This window comes from Hippocampus bargibanti, linkage group LG03 (assembly GCF_051943395.1).
Source record: "Hippocampus bargibanti isolate YZ-2025 linkage group LG03, ASM5194339v1, whole genome shotgun sequence".
Lineage (NCBI taxonomy): Eukaryota > Metazoa > Chordata > Actinopteri > Syngnathiformes > Syngnathidae > Hippocampus > Hippocampus bargibanti.
Window position 1 is genome coordinate 201,110 of NC_142736.1, and position 20,248 is coordinate 221,357.

The 20,248-nt window shown below is 45.7% G+C and overlaps 1 protein-coding gene across 13 annotated transcripts in view; it reads left to right on the plus strand.

Annotated features, from left to right (window-relative positions):
• The window catches only part of cbfa2t3 (CBFA2/RUNX1 partner transcriptional co-repressor 3), a 53,868-nt gene extending 33,885 nt beyond the window's left edge, over positions 1–19,983 (plus strand). For 4 of the 13 annotated variants that reach the window (XM_088991364.1, XM_088991366.1, XM_088991372.1 and 1 more), the window contains exons 3-12: positions 1,528–1,769; positions 2,395–2,484; positions 3,638–3,819; positions 6,447–6,721; positions 7,326–7,411; positions 8,790–9,069; positions 10,378–10,446; positions 11,659–11,712; positions 13,990–14,180; positions 16,936–19,983. In XM_088991364.1, coding sequence (XP_088847490.1) covers positions 1,528–1,769; positions 2,395–2,484; positions 3,638–3,819; positions 6,447–6,721; positions 7,326–7,411; positions 8,790–9,069; positions 10,378–10,446; positions 11,659–11,712; positions 13,990–14,180; positions 16,936–17,268 — 1,802 coding nt within the window. In that variant the 3' untranslated portion in view covers positions 17,269–19,983. Of the gene's footprint in view, positions 1–1,527; positions 1,770–2,394; positions 2,485–3,637; positions 3,820–6,446; positions 6,722–7,325; positions 7,412–8,789; positions 9,070–10,377; positions 10,447–11,658; positions 11,713–13,989; positions 14,181–14,800; positions 16,855–16,935 lie in introns of those variants that run through there. The other 9 variants (XM_088991365.1, XM_088991368.1, XM_088991369.1 and 6 more) reach the window with 7 other exon arrangements.
• The last annotated feature ends 265 nt before the right edge of the window (positions 19,984–20,248 follow it).

Below are 20,248 nucleotides of genomic sequence, written 5' to 3' on the forward strand. Positions count from 1 at the left end.
GCTATCAGGCCAGCGGGCTGGCTATCTGTTAGCTCTCTAGTAGCTAGCGAGCTAGTTTTTTTATCTATTCGAGTTACTTGCGGGTCGAGTGATTGCTGGCGCTGCTCACCCACAGAAGAACTGATCCGGTGACTGTAAAGTGACCTTGAGAGTTTTGACAGGAGCTTAGAAATCAAATGATATAATGATGATTATTATTTTCATCCGCGGATAGCAACGGCAGGCTACGTTAGCCGCGGAGCGCCATAAAAACAGAAGGCGATTTTTGCCTGTTTGGAAGACGTTTGCTGACTTGAAGCGTGGCACTTGTCAACGTCAAACTCAAAGCTGCAAATCTGTTTTCAGACGATGGACATGTGCGCCGCCGTATTTAGCCACACACCTGCCACTGGAATAAAAGCAACGCGGGCCCCGCGACTATTTTTGGCACCTCATTTACAAGTTCCTCTTATAGTTGTGTCCTAGTGAGCGAGTCGACGGGTGCGGGCGGAGGCATTAGAGGAACGGGGCTGACGTGAGAGCAGGTGGCGGGAGATGGCACTGGAGTGCTAGCACTTGTCAGGCAGCTGAAGTTTGCATGAAAACACACAAGACCACCGCAATAAATATGAAGGCGGCGCCGACAACCGACACCAATTTTTTTCTTTCCTAACTGACAACACGTGGCCTGATATTTTGAGTCAAATGCAAAACACCAATCAAAATGACTTCAAGTGTCCCCAAACAGAAACATTCAGAAAGTCCCGCCCCCTTGTTCGCGACATCACGCCAGGATACTCCTTCACTAACTACCTTGCTCCACAATCAAAACAATGGCTTCAGATTGGGAGAAGATGCTTTCTTGTTACTCATCCAGTTGCGAATAAGATTCAAATAGTTCTGAAGAGGAAAGCATACATGTTTGCCATCGATGAAAGAAGTCCTTCCGTATCAATTCCAGCCGTCTGGACTCCAATGTGGCGCCTAGAAAAAGCCCCAGAAAAGATGGTCCACAAGCTCCGTCGGAAATGGGCTAAATTTGTCCGCTGGGAATTTGTGTCAACTTCCACCTTCTCTATGCGTGTTTCCGCAATTGGCTGCGACACACGACGATTCACCATGGCGTTATTGATGTCGTTTTCTTTGTAATTTCGCCATCAACACGCTGTTTTCAGATGGAAAAAAGTAGCCAAAATGCATTGTGTGTGTCACTTTGTCGGTCAGGGGCGTTCCCTCCGTGACGTCACTTAGGGGATCGGCATCAACTGGAAAACTTCCTGAATATTCAGCGGCAGTCTTCAAAGGTCAAATCTAGCGACATGCGCTGGAGTCTTTGTCAAATGCGCTCAGTCGACGTCATTTGAAGTGATTTGACAAATGGTGGACGCAACTTGTCGGGAAGTGTCGCATGTCCTTTCAGTTAGCGGGATGCGGTGTAAGCGCGTCGTCCTCACATCTCGCCGGCGGATGCGTGCGGGGTGTCGCCGCCGAGCCAGTTGACCTGTTCTCTCCCCATTTGTGTCCTTCCGTCCGTCCGTCCGTCCACAGTGCTAAACGGGAGCAGCCACTCTCCCACCTCGCTGAACGGCGCCCCGTCCACCCCCAACGGCTTCAGCAACGGGCCGGCCATGTCGTCGACGTCTTCGTTGTCCAACCAACAGCTGCCGCCGGCGTGCGGCGCCCGGCAGCTCTGCAAGCTGAAGCGCTTCCTGACCACCTTGCAGCAGTTTGGCAACGACATCTCGCCCGAGATTGGAGAGCGAGTGCGGAGCCTCGTGCTGGGGCTGGTGGTAAGTCGACGGGCTGGCTCCATTTCACAAATGGCTGCGGGACGCCCAAACATATGGGACGCCTACATCGGCAAACGCTTTGCTGCTGTCACCATAAGGCGCATCGCGTTACGGTGCGCACTTGCAATGAATGACAGAAACGACCAAATAGCTTCCATCAATACGGCGCACTGGATTATATCCAACGCATGGTTAGGATCCGCCTTCCAGTCTGGAAAATAGGTCAGATGACGCGTCTGATGTGTCAAAGTTAGTACGAGGGAATAAAAAAATGTCATGACCACTGTTTACTTCTCCAATTACAGGTAACATCCCATTTATGACCAGCTCGACTTACGGCCACCCGTACTTACGACCCTAGTTTTAAAAATGTTAATACCACGCCTGGCACCGCAACGCGTAGGACAATTTTGGCCAGCCTCTCACTCGCGCACAGCAATCGACCGTGTGAAGGCACCAGAGGGATGCGTATCATTTAGCCTCCGAGTCTCTATTGAACATTTTGAATGGATTTCGATTTACAATCATTTCGACTTCCGAGCGTTTGGTCGTAAGTGGGATGTTACCTGTATTTTCCCACTGTGATTGTATCCCTTCCTGGAATCTTTGCTCTCATCTTCCACAGAATTCCACCCTCACCATTGAAGAATTTCATTCCAAACTTCACGAAGCTACCAACTTTCCTCTGAGGCCTTTCGTCATTCCTTTCCTGAAGGTAAATTTAGCCGTACGGACTGGCGACCGTTTCCGACCGAAGCAATATATTAAAGTCTGCCCTTAGCGTATCGCACTTACGCCTACGTCTCCACGAAAGAGAGACGTCACATACTGACGCGACTTTCAAATCGAGCAAAATGATAGCAAACGTTGACTTAGCTTGATGGATAAAAGCAGCTCGCAAAAGGATTTGGGCCCGATTGACACATCGGCAGAATAGATTTCAGTCTGACAACCTATTTGGGTGGCGACTCTATTTGGGTGAACCTGATCGGGGGGGGGGTTATCCGTACTCCACACGACAGCGTAGACCATTTAGTCGAACGTCCAGACAAAAAGTATGCTTGTGGGCGGCCATCCATTGCAGCAGTCTGTGTTTGATCAAGCAGACAGGTCTGCTTTGAGACTTATTTGACAGCACTTGTACACGATCCACGTGGCGGAGGAATGTGTCAAGAGATCTGTCTTATCTCACCGTGTCTCTTCAGCCATCACTCCCTCTTATTTCACTTTTGCACGCTCTTATCAAGAATTTAGTCCCTTTTCACGTTTCGGTTTCAGGCTTAGATCTCCTTTCGGCACTTGTTATGTTTTGGGGGTTCCTCCCACTCAAATGATGGATTTCTTTTATTTATTTATTTATGTGTGTATTTATGTATGTGATTATTTATTTATTCATTTTTATGAGTTTGTTTATGTGCGTATTTATATATCTATCTATGTATTTTTTTGGTTATGTATTTTTTAAGTATTTATTTGTTTATGTATTTACTAATTACTTTATTTATTTGTGGATGTATTTATTTTTGTGTATGTGTTTATTTATGTACGTATATATGTTTGTTTGTTTGTTTATTTTTACATTTGTGTTTATTTATATTTTTGTGTTTATGTATTTTTATCTTTGTGTTTATTTAGTTGCTTTTTTATGTATTTTATGTATTTGTTTATTTGTGTGTTTATTTATGAGTATATTTTTGTGTGTTTATTGGATTTGGATTGGATTTGCCTTTATCAGTGGAGAAATTGACATTCCACAGCAGCAAAGTTATGAAAGGAAAAGGAAAGTAGAAAAACAAAACGCACCCATCTTCTTTGTTTCTTCGTGTCTTTATTTATTTGGGTTGATTTATTTGCTTGTCCATTTTTAGGCCAACCTGCCCCTGCTCCAGAGAGAGTTGCTGCACTGCGCCAGGCTGGCCAAACAAAGTCCAGCCCAATACTTGGCCCAACACGAGCAGCTTCTCCTGGACGCCAATGCCAGCTCACCTCTCGATTCGTCCGAAATCATGTTGGAGATGAACGAGCACGGCAAGAGGAGGACCCCTGACAGGTAAAAGCGCTCCTTCCCATTTCATGCAATGTATTATTATTATGTATTGCATTGTATTTTAGACAGCTGCCCACATTTCAAGCTCATATAACTCTAGACCCATATAATGTAGGAATTAACTCTTTTTTTTCCTGATGAAAGAAGAGAGTCTAAAATTTCTTCTGCTGGATTAAATGTTTGTTTTGTCCTAAAAGTCAATATTGTGCGGGTCCTGGAATTTTGAGTGACAATGACAAAAACCCTGGCACCGGAGTGGACACATGTTTGCACATTGTCTGGCAGTGAATGAGTTAATAGAAACGAGCAGGACATGAACCGATGGTTGAATGTTGTTTTGTTGACTCCCTGGAGAATGTCAATTGAGTGATATTCTAAAATACCGCCCCCGCCCCCACCCCCGCCTCGTTCATCAGTCTCTTGACTCCGTATCTCATTTTCCCCGACTTATTCCATCTCCTTTACCGCTCTAACTGCATGACCCGCAGGCTCCCGGCAGCCGGCCATATGTCAGGGACGTGTCCAGATGGTGATGTGCTGACCGTAACACTGAAGGCATCCTCCGTCGGGTGATGAGGGGGAGGCGCTTTGGTTGGACGGGACTGTAATCGGCACACCTCCGGCCTCACCACCTCTTGCCTTGTGCACAGCAGGCCTGGCTCGGTGGAGTCGGGGTGGGGGTACTGTAGGTGGGGTGTTCAGGCAATGGGCAGGGCCTTTCGTCCTGCCGACTCTTCGCTGCGGATGTGTACCAGTACTGCATTGCCGGCATGCTCAAAATACACTCGGATTAACCAGGTCACCGATCGTAATACGACATTTTTGCGGGTACAGTGATACCTTGGCTTACCAACTTAATTGGTTCCCGGACAGAGTGTGTAAGGCGAAAAGTGTGTATCCCCAAAATTAATTTCACATAGTAAACCATTAAAATGAGAATAATCAGTTCCCTGGTCCCCATAAAACGACCTCACTTTACATATGACACTACCTCACATGCGTCGTCTGATGTCAAATCAAATGTCTGTCTTTTTTAGCCGCATTTTAAGTGCCTTGCACGCTGGGTCCGTGAGGCAGTTCAAGGCTCGGCATCCTTTTCCTGATACAGTCACTTTCTCTCCTCTGGACGTGTCCAAACCATCTCAGTCTGACTTTGTCTCCAAAGCCTCTAATATGAGTTGTCCCTCTAATGTACTCATTCCTGATCCGATCCAACCTGGTCACTCCCAAAGAAAACCTCGACATCTTCAGCTCTGCTACCTCCAGCTCTGCTTCCTGTCTTTTCTTCAGTGGCACTGTCTCCAGTCCAAACATCACGGCTGCTCTCACCACCTTTCCTTCATCCTAGCTGAAAGCCTGACATCACACATCACGCCTGACATTTTTCTCCAGCCGCTCCTGGCTGCCTGGACACGCTTCTTCACCTCTTTTCCACACTCTCCATTGCTCTGGACAGTTGACCCCAAGTACTTCAAATCCTCCACCTCTTTTATCTCTTCCCCCTGTAGCATCACTCTTCGTCTGCCATCGTCTGTCAGCCTGTCCATCACCATTGCGAATAAGAAGGGGCTCAGAGCTGACCCCTGGTGGAGTCCCACCTCCACCTTGAATTCCTCCGTCACACCGACAGCACACCTCACGACTGTCTTTCAGTCATGATAGATGTCTTGCGCCGACCGCTCTGTCATACTTTTCTGTCACTGCAGGCTTCCTCGTGCAATAGCACAGCTCTTCTCTGGGCACCATGTCATACGCTTTCTCCAGATCTACAAAGACACTATCCCTAGTACCATTGAGCTAAAAAGATTAATCTCAACACTCCCCTTTAAACTGACCAGATGGCTTGAAAACATCCACGCTCACGCATACGCTTCCACACATGCACGCGTACACACACTTCCACAGTGCCTGGAAACATCTGCCCCCTCACACACACACACTATATTTGGTCCATAATATGGCCCAAGCTGAAGCGAGGCGGGAGCATGAGGAATGGTTGCAATCTTCGGGGCAGGCCGAGGGATATTCAGATTAAACGCTTGAGACGCAGGATGGACGTTCTGATTTGGCTTTGTTGGAGACACATGGCAGACAGCTGCGCTCAAACTCCAGAGCGGCGCTCGCCTCGCCTCGCCGTAACTGAACAACAAGCCGCTCTCCGCGGGAAAACACGCCCGTGTTTCTCTGAGCCACGTGTGAGTTGTCGAAATTGACAGAATTGGCGTTTGCCGAAACCCCCGGCAAGGAACGCTAAGCGTAAATGGCGGAGAAATAACACGGCTTGTCGCAGTCGCAATGTGGTCACCGTGAGGATGACCTTGAAAGCCCGCGAGACGTCAGCGTGAGCGCTCCATCAATTCTTTCTCGCTCGGCTAAAGCTGACCTTCATTCATTTTGATCCGCGGCAGATCAGATTTGATATTGGCTACGTTTTTTGTTGATCTTGTGAACAGCTCGTCTTTCGGTTAGCGTCATTTCGAAAAATGATCTTCACAATCTAATGATACTTTAAAAAAAAAACAAAAAGACGTCTATAGGAGAGACATTAATTGAAGACAAAATGTCTTTTTGTCTTCATATGTCTATCTATCTGTACACCCAGTTGACCGTTTCCATGCTTCCCTCCCCAGGACCAAAGACTCATCAGAGCGAGACGGTTTGCACCCCGAGCACCTTTCCAAAAGGCCCTGCACCATCAGCCCCAGCCAGCGCTTCAGCCCCAGCACGGGCCTCCCTGCTCACCCGCCTCCCAACGGGCTCCCGACGCACCCGCCCAACGGCCTGCCTCACCCGCAGAACCCTCAAATGGGCCCTCAGCACTACCGCTTGGAAGACATGGCGCTGGCGCACCAATACCGAGACGCTTACAGGCATAACGAGCACAGAGACAGACACCGACAGACAGGTAGAGCGCCTTCGGCGATGACCCCTTGACCCCCACGTTTATCCGCGGGTGAAAACGCGGGTGCGCGCTCGAAACCACGAGCAGTTGTCGGTCCGTCGGGTTAATCCGTAGGGCTATATAAAGCCCGCGGCCTTACATACCCATGCGCTGCTACAACTGTGGCAACTATTTATGCCGTCCGACTGTTTCGCGGCAAAAGAAAGATTTGCATTCTCAGCCAAACTGTCCTCCGGATTAGTTTCGGGCGTGCCGATACGGAGGCAAAGTGGCAAAAGGGGGACCCAGACCTCTGCCCTGAACCACATTTCATCAGCTGTTAAAAGGACAACCGTCACCATGTTTTTGTTTCCTGACTGACATCAGAAAAACGTTTGATAGCATCTCAAATAGCCAAAAGTGACAATCTTGCAAACATCATTTTTCCCCCTTCATCGGCCCTCATCCTCTTCCATAGATTTTGCAATTAGATGCACGATCTCAAATGATCTGAATCCAGATTTTTCTTTCTTCACAAAAATGGACCTGGATCAAGATGCTTGAATGATGATTTTTTTTGACCATTTCATTTGAGTCAATTGAACAAGCCGTTTTGTTTACTTGACAGCAGTGCACGGATCCCGCCAGGAGGAAGTAATCGACCACCGTCTAACAGATCGAGAATGGGCAGAAGAATGGAAGCACCTTGATAACGTAGGCATCGATGCGCTTTTTCATTTCTTTTTATTTCTTTTCCTGGGTTTTGACAACACTTTGGCTTCAGGAAAGGGAATTTTTTGCACACTCATGCAAAGAAATCGGGCCCCAGATGGAGCTCGGGACCCAGCAGAGAGCAGCTCCAGCTGGGCCGAACAGCTGAGACTAGAGCTGCCGCCACGGAGAGAACCGGCCAGGCTTGGACCTCTGCCAAATTAGCAACACTTTGCTGATATAAATAGAGCTTAGTGGGGGTGGGGGAGGGGGCGACGAACGGCGCCGTCCAACGAGCAAGACCAACCACGGAGAACTTGCATGGCGAACGTCGCTTGGTTGCGCGACGCTGGCGGAGCTCACAGAAAAATCTGGCCAGTTGGCGGCGAATGGAGCACAAGGGCGGAAGGAATCAGTTCAACCTTCTCATCTGTAGCCCAGCTGTTGTTGCCTTATTGGATTGGTCATACCTCGGTTTACCAAGGCCTTCTTGGCTTGCCAACTTTTCGGTTGACGAACGTTACATTGATGAAAATTTTACCTTGGCATACGAGCTATTTTTCAGGACGCACACGGAGCGCCACAATGAATGATGTGTCATGCGCGCGAACGAGCCCGTTCGCCTAACAAGAAAATGGCCGCTGACCGTTTTGCTCCTCTATTCCCCGCCCCCAGTCGTCGGTTAAAGCCACGTGATTGGTCAAGAAGGCAGCAGTGAGGGGAGGTGGTTTAAACATTAAAGAGACAGGCAGACGACAGAGAGAGAGTGACAAAATGGAGAGAAAACAGTGACATTTGGACTCGTTTCAACTTTGATCGTTCAAAGGCAGAGTGTAGACTGCAAGGTTAAAATATCCCATCAATCAGACTCCAAAAAGAAGAAGGAGAAGGCTACGTTCCTCATCAAGTGTTTAATGCTGATTAAACCGGCCACTCCATTCCATCAACGACCATCGCAAAGATGAATAAAACCACTTTATTATACAGTACAGTTTATTTCTTTAATTATAATACCATAGCATATTTATTATACATAAAATAAGGTCTGTTGTGTGTCGTTCTAAGGCTTATTTAGTTGAAAATGATGTTTTATGGGAAGCTGGGAACGGATTATTCTCATTTGAATGGTTTCCTCTGGGAAATGAATGTTTGGAATACCGACTTTTCGCCTTACACACACTTTTTGGGAACCATTTGAGTTGTATCACTGTATAAGGCGCAGCGAAAAGCCTTGCTTTTCTTCAACGGGAACAGGACATTGCAAGTTGAGCACTTGGGAGCTTTCACTCTGCATCGATTAGATTTGAAAATAACAATCTCCAAATTCATGACGGTTCAACATGAGCGTGGTTTCAAGTCCCAATTTGTCCGCCCCCATCAGCTGCTCAACTGCATCATGGACATGGTGGAGAAGACGCGACGCTCCCTGACGGTGCTGCGACGTTGCCAAGAGGCGGATCGCGAGGAGATGAACCATTGGATACGGCGCTACAGCCACGCGGAGGAGATGAAAAAAGGTGGGAGCGACGGACAGCGCCTCCTTCCTCCTCCTCCTCCTCCTGCTCATCATCACAACTCCTCCTCCAACGCAGCTAGCGGCAGTGAGGCACTTCCCAAAGGAGCTTCTTCCGCTGCTGACAGGCAGACAGGAAGACAGACAGGTAGACAAACACACACGACGGCTAAAACACCAGTAGCAAGATGGGGCTCGTTTCATGACGAGGGCAAGGGATTGACTGGAAGCATCAGGAGACTTTGACTGACTCTCTTGGGCTACATGTCAGGATTGGGATGCGATGACAACAAAATGAGGGGCAGGGGGGGCTTTAAGTTCATAATAATAATAAATAATAATAAGCGCCTTTCAAAACTCTCAAGGTCACTTTACACTCACAGGATCAGTTTTTCTTTGGCTGAGCAGCGGCAGCCACACGCACCGGCGTTCACTCAACCTGGAACTCAAACATAAGAAAGAAAACTAGCTAGCTCAGCTAATAAATAGCTAATAGATAGCCAAACTGTCGTCAACAGCCAGCCACCCAGACAGCTAACAGCCACATAGACAGCTAATAGCCAGTCAGCTCGCTAATGGATTGCCGGATAGCCAACAGCTAGTCAGATAACAAAAGAAGAGGTTGAAAAACTTCTGTTGATTTGGATTAATGAAAAGCAACTAGCAGGGGACAGTGTGAGTGAGGGTATCATTGCCGAGAAAGCACGACAAATTCACTCGGATATCATCAAGAGGCAACGACATCTCCGACCGTCACAGAGCTCAATAAAACCACTTGATGATACAGTACCGTTTATTTCTTTCATTACAATCCAATAGCACATTTATTAGACATAAAAGAAGGTCTATTTTGTGTAGTTTTAAGGCTTATTTAGTCGAACATTATGTTTTATAGGGACCTGTCAACGGATTATTCTCATTTTACTGGTTTCCTATGGGAAATAAATGTTTGGAAGATGAACCTTTTGCCTTACACACACTTTCTGGGAACCAATTAAGTTTGTTAAGATGAGGTATCACTGTTGTTGTGCCCACGTGGGTTTTCTGCGGGTACTGCGGTTAATTTCCACATTCCAAAAACACGCAGAGGCAGGTTAATGAAACACGGGAAATTAATTGACAATGCGGATGGTTGATTGTCTATGTGCGCCTTAAGATTGGCTGGCAACCAGTTCAGGTTGTCCTCACCAACAAAAGTTAAGATTTTTAGACAGTTAAACATACTTTTCTAAAACTGTGAGGCGAAAAACATCTTTTGAGAAGCAAAAAAAAAAAAAGTGTTGATTTACAGTCTTCACTTTGGGACTTGTCACCCCAGTTGGAATTTCTAAATGGTCTAAATCGTCCACCCACGTAGCGGTCATGAAGTGGACTTTAGGAGCGCACGGGCCGTACGTCACAGTTTCAACGTATACAGACATGCACATTGTCGATTGGGTGCCTTTGCGTCTTGCAGAGATCCACAGAGACTTTCTACACAGACCTCCGTCGGGATACCTGCCGGAGGAAATCTGGAGAAAAGCCGGTAAGAACTTTTCTCCTGTCACGTCGCGCTAACAAATGCCTTGCGCAAACTCACAAAATGGACATTTTGCAAAAAGAAAATTCTCACTTCATCCTTTCCTTACGCAAATCGTCGTTACCACCCAATTGTATGTTTTGGATTGGAGCTTGACAAAGCGACATTTGGAGCACGACTCTTATAAGTCGCCAAGATAAAAATCAATCAAGAAATAACTACATAAATACATACATAAATAAATTCAACACTTAATTAAATAATTCAAGAAAAAAAACTATATATATATATATATATATATATACATACACAGAGAGAGAGAAAGAGATGGCTTATAAATAAATAAATACACCGAAGAAAAGGAATATATATATTTTTAAACGAAATATATTTTTTTCACTAAATGTATATATTACTTCCTTTTTTTGCCAACTTAGAACTGTAGTCTTAAGAACAATTAATTGTATTTATATAATATCCTTTTTTTTCAAACTTCTCACTGTACCACTAAGGAAAAAAAACAAATAATAATATTAAATAATAATAATAATAATAATAAATTGTACACATATATGTTGATTTATTTATTTGTGTATGTTTCTTCATATATTTATTTGAGCGACTTACAACTGTAGTGCTAAGAAAATAAGAAAATAAATGATAAATAACACCTATATGGTACCATTAAGACATTAAGACAAAAAAGACAGAGGCCTTTCAGTCGTCGGAGGTCAAAGGATTGAAAAGAGACACGATTGAAAGGCATTTATAAATGAAATGTATTATTATTATTATTATTATTGTTGTTATGATGATGCCAAAATGTGTCCAAACATCCATTCCATCCTCCATCTGTAACCGCTATGAAAGGCCACTGCAGTTAAGCTGCAGTGAAAATGCAGTCCCCCCCCCAAAAAAAAAATGGCCCCTGGGCCTGCCACAGCAGCACAGAACAATCATTCTGTTGTCCAACTACAATCTCACGTTCCTTCTCACCCCTATATTACCCCCCACCCACCCCAAAAATATATATATAACATTGAAAATCACTTCAAAAATGGACACATTGATTTTCAATTGAATCCGCCCTGGATTAGGCGACCAATCATATATTAATTAATATATTAACCATGCTGCTGCTGTTGGCAATATATTGCACTGCATTTTCACCAGCAGATGAAAAAAAAACCATTTTAACTGCAGTTGTTTTTCATACAGGTACGACAAGCATCCCACTTTCGCCAGCACTAAAGCACCTCCAAAACAAGCAGGGTGAGTAACGTACCTCACTCACGGCATCTTTAAAGGACAACCGACACCCCCGGACAAGCTGCGTCCATCATTTGTCAAATAACTTGAAATGACGTCGACTGAGCGCATTTGACAAAGATTCCAGCGCATGTCGCTAGATTTCACCTTTTAAGATTTGCACTGAATATTCCGGAAGTCTTGTTTTCCAGTTGATGCCGATGCCCTTTGTGACGTCACGGAGGGAACGCCCGTGCTCGAGAAAGCGACACACAATGCATTTTGGGTACTTTTTTTCATCTGAAAACACCGCGTTGATGGCAAAATTACAAGGAAAACGACATCAATAATGCCATGGTGAAGCATTGTGCGTGGCAGCCAATGGCGGTAACACGCATAAAGAAGGTGTAAGTTGACACACATTCCCAGCAGACAAATCAGCCCATTTCCAACGTAGCTTGGGCGCCATCTTGTGCATTTTCTGGGCGCTACATTGGAGTCCAGACTTCTTGAATCGATGGCAAACATGTATGCTTTCCTCTTCAGAACTATTTGAAACCTATTCGTAACTGGATGAGAAACAAGAAAGCATCTTCTCCGAATCTGAAGCCATATTTTTGATTCTGGAGCAAGGCAGTTTGTGAAGGAGTATCCTGGCGTGACATCACGAATAAGGGGGCGGGACCTTCTGAATCTGCCCAGTTCCGAGCTTGTTTTGTGGCAGTTTTGGGAGACTTGGAATCATTTTATTGGTGTTTTGCATTTGACTCAAAATATCAGCCTGCGTGTTTTGGCTATTTGAGATGCTATCAAACGTTTTTCTGATGTCAGTTAGGAAACCCCCCCAAAAAAATGGTGTCGGTTGTCCTTTAAGCTGCTTTTTTTGTTGCATCTCGGCCGACAGATGCACAGCATCCAAGATTTAAAAGTTGATGCCAGAAAAGGCAAATATCCAGACAGTCAGTGATGAATTCCAACACAATCTGGACTGGGAGTGGAGAACAGCAGATGCTTCCAAGGTTTTGTCACCAGCTTGGCTGTTCAGCCGTCATCATGGGATTCCCTTTCTGTCTGATTGTTCGTATGTCACTTGAATGGTTCAGGAACAAAATCTCGGTCGCGGGGTGTTTTTGCTACGTTGCTCCTCAAGTATACCGTAGATCGATTGTGGGGTCGGTTTTGGTGCACTTGCAGGTGGTGGAGTACTTTGCCGCCGTTCACTACGATCGAGGGGAAAAGCAATCGCACTCTTTGCCTTTGGTGTCGCCGTTATAGTTTCATCTTCAATTATTGGGTTTCTCCAAAGAAAGATATAAAAGCCGTTGGTGGTATATGCAAATGGACTGCGAAATATATATTTCATTATCAATGAAAAGCTTTCTTCAGCCGTCGTCTTTGAAGGTGTCGGACGTTTGGCTTCATATCCAAGAAGCTTTGGCAGCAAACCAAAGTCTTATTGGTAGTTTCGGCCCTATCTCTACATCAAATGAAAAACAAAGTAACGTCGTTTATTCAATACATTGTAAAAAGCAATACACTGGGGAGACTCAACAAATTCTCAACAAAAAAGACCATCAACATGGCAGGGATAATACTCGTGGGCCTCAATGGGCAGTACATATGCACCTAAAAGCTAGCAAGCACTCATTTGAAGACAGTGAGGTTAAAATCTTAGCCAAAGAAAATCGACGCTTTGAAAGGGGGGTCAAAGAAGCGATTCTTTTAAAACAACTAAATCCTTCATTAAACCGGTTTGGTGGGGTGACGTTCAATTTGGATCGTTCATACAACAAACTTCTTAGGCAACATAGTTATGCTGATGAGGTTATACCAAATGGGGCAATCTGGCCAGTCGTCAGTCAGGACAATAGATGTAATCAGTGGAGCCGCAGGGATTAGTCCTTTGCTCCCCCCAACCTGAGAGCAAGGACCAATCATAGCAGAGTCCGGCACCGCCACGTCTGGACAGTAGGCATATATATTTCATTAATTAATTCATAGGCAAATCTGGTCTGTGAAGACGAGATATGAATTCCTTCATCACATATTTCAGTGATGAGAGATTCCAACTTGGCCATCTGTGGCGCTTAAAAAGGTCAAATCTAGCTACATGCGCTGGAATCTTGGAATCTGTCAAATGCGCTCAGTAGAAGTCATTTGACAAATGATGGACGCAACTTGTCCGCAGGTGTCGGTTGTCCTTTAAAGAGCTTCAATAAAAGATGGCGGAGCAGGCGGGCGGAAGCTGTAACGCATCAAAACTCTTTTCTTCCTCCCATTGTTTCTCCCCCGCCGTGGCAGAGGAAGCCGTCAACGAAGTAAAGCGACAGGCGATGTCGGAGCTGCAGAAGGCCGTTTCGGACGCCGAGAGGAAAGCTCACGAGCTGATTTCGGCAGAACGCTCCAAAATGGAGAGGGCCCTGGCTGAGGCCAAGAGGCAAGCTTCCGAGGACGCACTCACGGTCATCAACCAGCAGGAGGACTCCAGTGAAGTGAGTATCACAGACAACAACAGCTTCCATCGACCGCGTTTCCAAATACAAAGAGAAAAGACACCATTGACTACTTGTATCGGGAGACGATACAAGTAGCTACCTCAAAGCTAGCAACCACTCATTTGACGACAGGCATGTTAAAATCTTTGTGGAAAAAAATGCTTTGAAAGGGGAGTAAAAGAAGCTATTCTTATAAGACAGCAAGACCCTTCACTAAATCGCCATGGCGGGGTGAGGTTTAATTTGGGTCGTGCTTACAACAGACTTCTTAGATCCTTACCACATAGGCTTAGTCAGGCTGATCAAGAAATATTCACATTGAATGCTGATTTCATACCATCGCCCTCCTGATTGTGGCAAGGATTTTGTTGATTATAAAAAATGGGAAAAAAAGAAGCGTTTTTATTTTGTTTGATTCATATTGTGTATTTTCTTGCCTCAAAAGCAAAGCTAAATTCACTGATTGCGTCAACCCTAAAAGTCAAAAACAACCATACCAAAAACATCATAAAACTTGAACTAATATTAAGATGATAGGGCACAACCTCTGGCTAATATAACACCGTCAACAGAACTTATTTTGTTTCCGGTTCTGGACCTTTTTTTTGTTCCTCCAGAGTCTCGACGTTGACTAAATTGCCTGCTGTCTTGCGGTTCAAAATTGGATGCTCTCCACTGAAACGTGCTTCCAGCCAGACGTCTGTGAAAAGTGGACTCCGCCATATTATTCTTGCTTATTCAAACACGTCACATTTTCACAAAGAAACAATAACCATCAACGATTAAAAGGCCATGCTAATCGCGACGCTAAAGTTAGCTTTGCGATTAGCTAAGATTAGCTTTGCGCTCAGCGTGGCGTTTCCATCGTTCATTATTAGCATTGTCTCTCTGTTACTTGTTTATTCACAGCAGTCGCAAGCTTTTTGCTAGCTCTGCGCCATAAATGGGTCCAATTTAACATCCAGACGTCGAGCTCAGTGAAATCTTTTGGGTCTGCCTTAGCAGTTGCCTCTCCATGAGTGTTTTAACGGCCGGCAAAATACACATTTTATCTCGCTAACTGCTATGCGAAACCACCAGTTTCGAGCCTTGTTTGGATTGGATTGGATTTGCCTTTACTAGTCTTGACAGATGTAATATTACTAATAATACATTTTATTTATAAGCGCCTTTCAAAACTCTCAAGGTCACTTTTCAGTCACAGGAGATTTTTTTTCTGTGGGTGAGCAAGGGCAGCCACATGCGCCAGCGTCCACTCAACCCGGAAGAAAATAGATAGAAAGCTAGCTAACATATAGTTAGCTAGATAGCTAATCGCTAGCTAGCTAAATTCAGCTAGCCAGCCAGATAGCTAACAGACAGCAAATAGTAGTAGTAGTTATCGTATAGTCATAGTAGTTAGCTCAGTCACAGTCCAGATGAAATTTACAAGGCCATGGTACCACTGTACGTTTTGTTTTTTTTAAAGCTGACTTCTTTTTGTTCTTATATCATCATCATCTGGAAACGGGCGAGAGTCCGGCTCCCCAGTGTTCTTAAACGCTACATCATCACCACCGGCGTTTTATCAGCTCGCCGACATTCAGCTAACAGCTTTTGGCTGCGAGTTACTCGCACCGCCAGCCACGGCGCCGTCATGGCTGCAGAAGCAGCCCAGTTGTTTGGATAAAGATGGCAGACAGAGCCAGATGGTACGGACGAGGTGGCAGACTGAGTCCATTCCTGAGCAGATGATGGTGACTCAAACCGGAGCAGACCTCAAAATGGTTCCACCACGCGCAGCGATACCTCGGTTTACCAATCCCTCGCCTTACCAACTATTCGGCTCACCAACGTTCAATTTATGACCATTTTACCTTGGCATACCAACTATTTTTCGGGATAAACACGGAGCTGCCACAATGGCTGATGTGTCGTTTGCGAACGAGCCTGTTCTCCTACCAAGAAAATGGCAGCCGGCTCGTACGGAAGCCATTCTCCCAAAAAGAAAACGGCTGCTGACATTTTTTCTCCTCTATTCCCCGCCCCCAGTCTTCGGTTAACGCCGCATGTGATTGGTCAAGAACGCAGCAGTGAGGGGAGGTGCTTTAAACATGCAAGAGACAGGCAGACGACAGAGAGAGAGTGACAAAACGGTGACATTTGGACTCGTTTCAACTTTGATAGCAGAGTGTAGACTGCAAGGTTAAACTATCCCATCCACAAATTACCCGCACAAGCCATCCGTACACTTGATGCAAAAAGCGATCAACCCAGCTAAACAGAACACAATGGATGAGGAACAAGGTAAAATGATGGCAGAGAAAGCACCTGCAAGGGATCATTCCTCAAGATGGTGAAAGAAGAAGGCTACGTTCCTCGTCAAGTGTTTTATGCTGATGAAATTAAGCCATCACAAAGGTCAATAAAACCACTGTATGACACAGTACAGTTTATGTCTTGAATCATAATACCATAGCACATTTCTTATACATAAAATGAGGTATATTTTGTGTCGTTTCATGGCTTATTTAGTAGAAGATGATGTTTTATGGGGAGCTGGGAACGGATTATTCTCCTTTTAATGGTTTGCTAAGGGAAATGAATTTTTGGGGTCCACACTTTTGGCCTTCCACACTGTGTGGGAAGCAATGAAGTTTGTAAGCCAAAGGAAGCCGTAAATCAAGTTCCCAGCAGCCCGCGTGTGCGCATGTGTCATGTCTCGGAGACAAAAAGAGACGTATTTTTTTTGGTCTTGCCACTGTCTCACCAGAGTTGCTGGAACTGCGGCAGGAAAGCCAGCGAAACGTGCAGCGGCTGCAACGCCGCTCGCTACTGCGGCTCCTTCTGCCAACACAAAGACTGGGAGAGGCACCACCACGTCTGCGGCCGAGGCTCACAAGGGCTGCCGGGGGACGGCGGCGTTCCTCTCGGCACCCCTTCGCCGCCCTCGGCGTCCGGCGCTCCGCCCGCCCATCCGGAGAGCGCTCGGTCGGCGGGCGGCGGGGGAAGCGTGTCGGCCAGCCCGAAGGAAAGCGCTTCCAGTAGCGCCTCTCGCTCCACCACGCCGGCCGCGCCGGCGCTACTGGACGCCGCGTCCCGCTGACCTCTTTTGACAAGTTTGCCAGTTTACCCGCGCCAAAACCAAACTGAGGAATCTTCGTCCGGCACGTGGTGACCCCCCCGGGGGTCCGTCCTCCTCCCGTTATCCATTCCTTTTTTGAGGCGATATGGCGGCCTTTGGCATTCGGCGCCGTCGACGAGCGCAAACGGATGAGTGACGCGCTTGCTGGCAACCGGCGCTCCGTTAAGACTTGTTCAAGGGGATGACGAGCTCTGTTGGCACTTCAATTTCATCCTCGTTTAGCCCCGCCCGCTTTTTGATAGGCAGCGACGGTCCTTGAACTTGTTCACGTGTCTGGATGCTAACGAGCTAACGCTATTGTTGTTGCCGTTCCTCGGAAAACACAACTTTGCATTTATCAAATGTTTCTTTCTGGCTTTAAAATGGGGGGAAACAAAGAACAGTCCAAATATTCTTCACGGGAGAGAGGAAATTAAAAAAAAAAAGACGTTTTTCACTGCTAACTACCTTGCTAGCGAGCCAAGAAAGAAAGAAAAGCTCACCTCTCCAAACCATTGTGAACCCAAATGAATTCAAAGATGAAGAAAAGCAACCCGATCCAAACCTTTGTATTACACTGCCAAAGTGCGAAAGCGAAAACAGAGAAGCGCTCCTAACCAAACGCAAAGCGACGTCACCTCTTTCGTAGAAAAAGGCGGGGCTAAGGGGCACGAGTCGGCGTGGGGGGCGGGGTCCGATACGTCGCTGCCGACGTCGCGGACGACGCTTCAGAGACTCGTATGGACGATGAGCGAGCGACGCCTCACCCCGATGACTTTTGCTACCGCAGACTTGGATGGAGATCAAGTCACATCCACAACAATGCGGCGACCAAAAATCTCCATCCCCTCGGAGCCGATCGCATGTCAGCGTTGTTTGTGGATGCTTTTGTTTCATCGCCCGGGGTGGCCTGATATTTACGGAAGAGCATTAGGGCCAGGTTCAAATGGATTGTTTTTTACAGATGGGCTATTACTCGGAGAAAAAAAAAGGCGCACATTTGCCGCTCTCAAACGCGCAAATTTGCTAAATTTAGACTTTAAATCGAGCAAATTTGCGAGTTTTTTTCTCAGAATAATAATAAGATATATATATATATATATATATATATATATCTCAACATGGCCCTAATGCTCTTCCGTAGATATTGACCTTAGCATCCAACCCCCCCTCTTTTTTTCGATAAACACAGTCAAGACAAGGGCGGTGCAGACTCTTCTCTTTTTTTTCTACCTCCCTTGGCCCTGATGACTCGACTCTAGCCCCCATCCACCAACCCCCCCAACCACCTCCAAGCCTGCTTTGGAATTCATATCAGAGGAAAAGAGCACGGGACAAAGGAATCGAAACTGCTTGTAGATATTGTTCCCTTTTGCATTATGATTATTATAATTATTTTTTTTTTGAGGGGGGGGGGGTCAAAAATCTGTTGTCACTCACATACGCACGACTTTGCGTGACATCCCAAGAAATGTTGTTTTGTTTACCTTTCCTTTTTTCCTTATCACCTGGAACGGACAGTGGAAGAGGAAGCCCCCCCCCCCCCCCCCTGCCCCTCATTGTTTGATTCTTTGTATGATTTGACCCCCTCCCCTCCCCCACTTGCAGACTATTTTGTATGTGTCGCATTGTAAGACAGTGAGAGGACGGAGGTGCAATATGAAGAGAATTCAGCTACTGAATGGAACCTCAGCAACTGCCCGTAGGGTGTCATAGAATATAGATGCATATAAATATATTTAAAAGTACACATCGGTAACTTAAATGTGAATGTACATAGTATTTAAACAGGTCCAAAAAAATGTGTTTGCCAAATAACAGAAACCTTTAAAAGTTTAATGTCCAGAAATATGATTATTATTTTTTTTATCACAGTACAATGACTCCTTTTTATTTGATTATTATTTTTTTGTTTTGTTTTGTTTTCATCGATAATTCAAATGCATTTTTTTCTGCGGAGTAGATGTAAGTGGGGGCTTGGGATAGGGGGGGGGGCATTCTGACAGACCAAGCGTCCGCCAAACACCAATTTTGGCTTTAATGAACCAACCCAAGTTCAAATCCGTCAAAGGGGCGTGTCAAGTGTTGATTTTTGTCAAATACAAAGGCCATATTTTCTCTGTGAGGCGTTTCCTCGACACCTGCGTGTGCCCCGTCGCACGGACGGGTGAGCTCAAGTGGTGGCCTTCAAACCTAATTGACGTCCATTTTTTGGCTCAAATGAATCCTGTGGAAATGAGGATCATTTCCTCTGTCGCCATTTCCCGTTGTCGATCTTCCCGTATGTTTGTGGGAATCAGAATCAGAATACCTTTATTCGTCCCACAATGGGGAAAATAGCGGTGAATGAGTTGATTGGTTTATAACGGTGGTGTCAAGGTCCGCCATATCATTTTATTCGACCCACGAAAGCAAATCGAGCATGTCGAGTTCCATGATGCTCGCTAAACTCCGAACCAAAATGCCAAATTGTTGTATGTAAACCACAATAACGGGTATTAATCTTTACTTCAGATTTGAAAACTGGTTATTCATTCATTTGTTGTACGCTCTAGATGCAATCGGTGTCAAAGTCAAAGTTCGGGGGCCAAATCTGGCCCGCCACTTCATTTTATTCGGCCCACGAGAGCAAATCAAGTCTGCAAAGTGCTTGCTAAAGTCCCAACCAAAATGCCAAATTGTCGTATGTAAACAACATACGACATTGGCATTATTCTCCATGGGGGGGAGGGGTTGAGGTCCAGACGGGCAAATTTGGTTCTCAACAAGAACAAGAAAGCATCTTCTCCCAATCTGAAGCCATTGTTTTGATTCTCGAGCAAGGCAAGACGTCTTGGCGTGACGTCACGAACGAGGGGGCGGGACCTTCTGAAACTGGCCACTTTCGTCTTCAATTTGTCATTTTGATTGGTGTTTTGCATCTGACTCAAAATATCAGCCTGCGTGTTTTGGGTATTTGAGA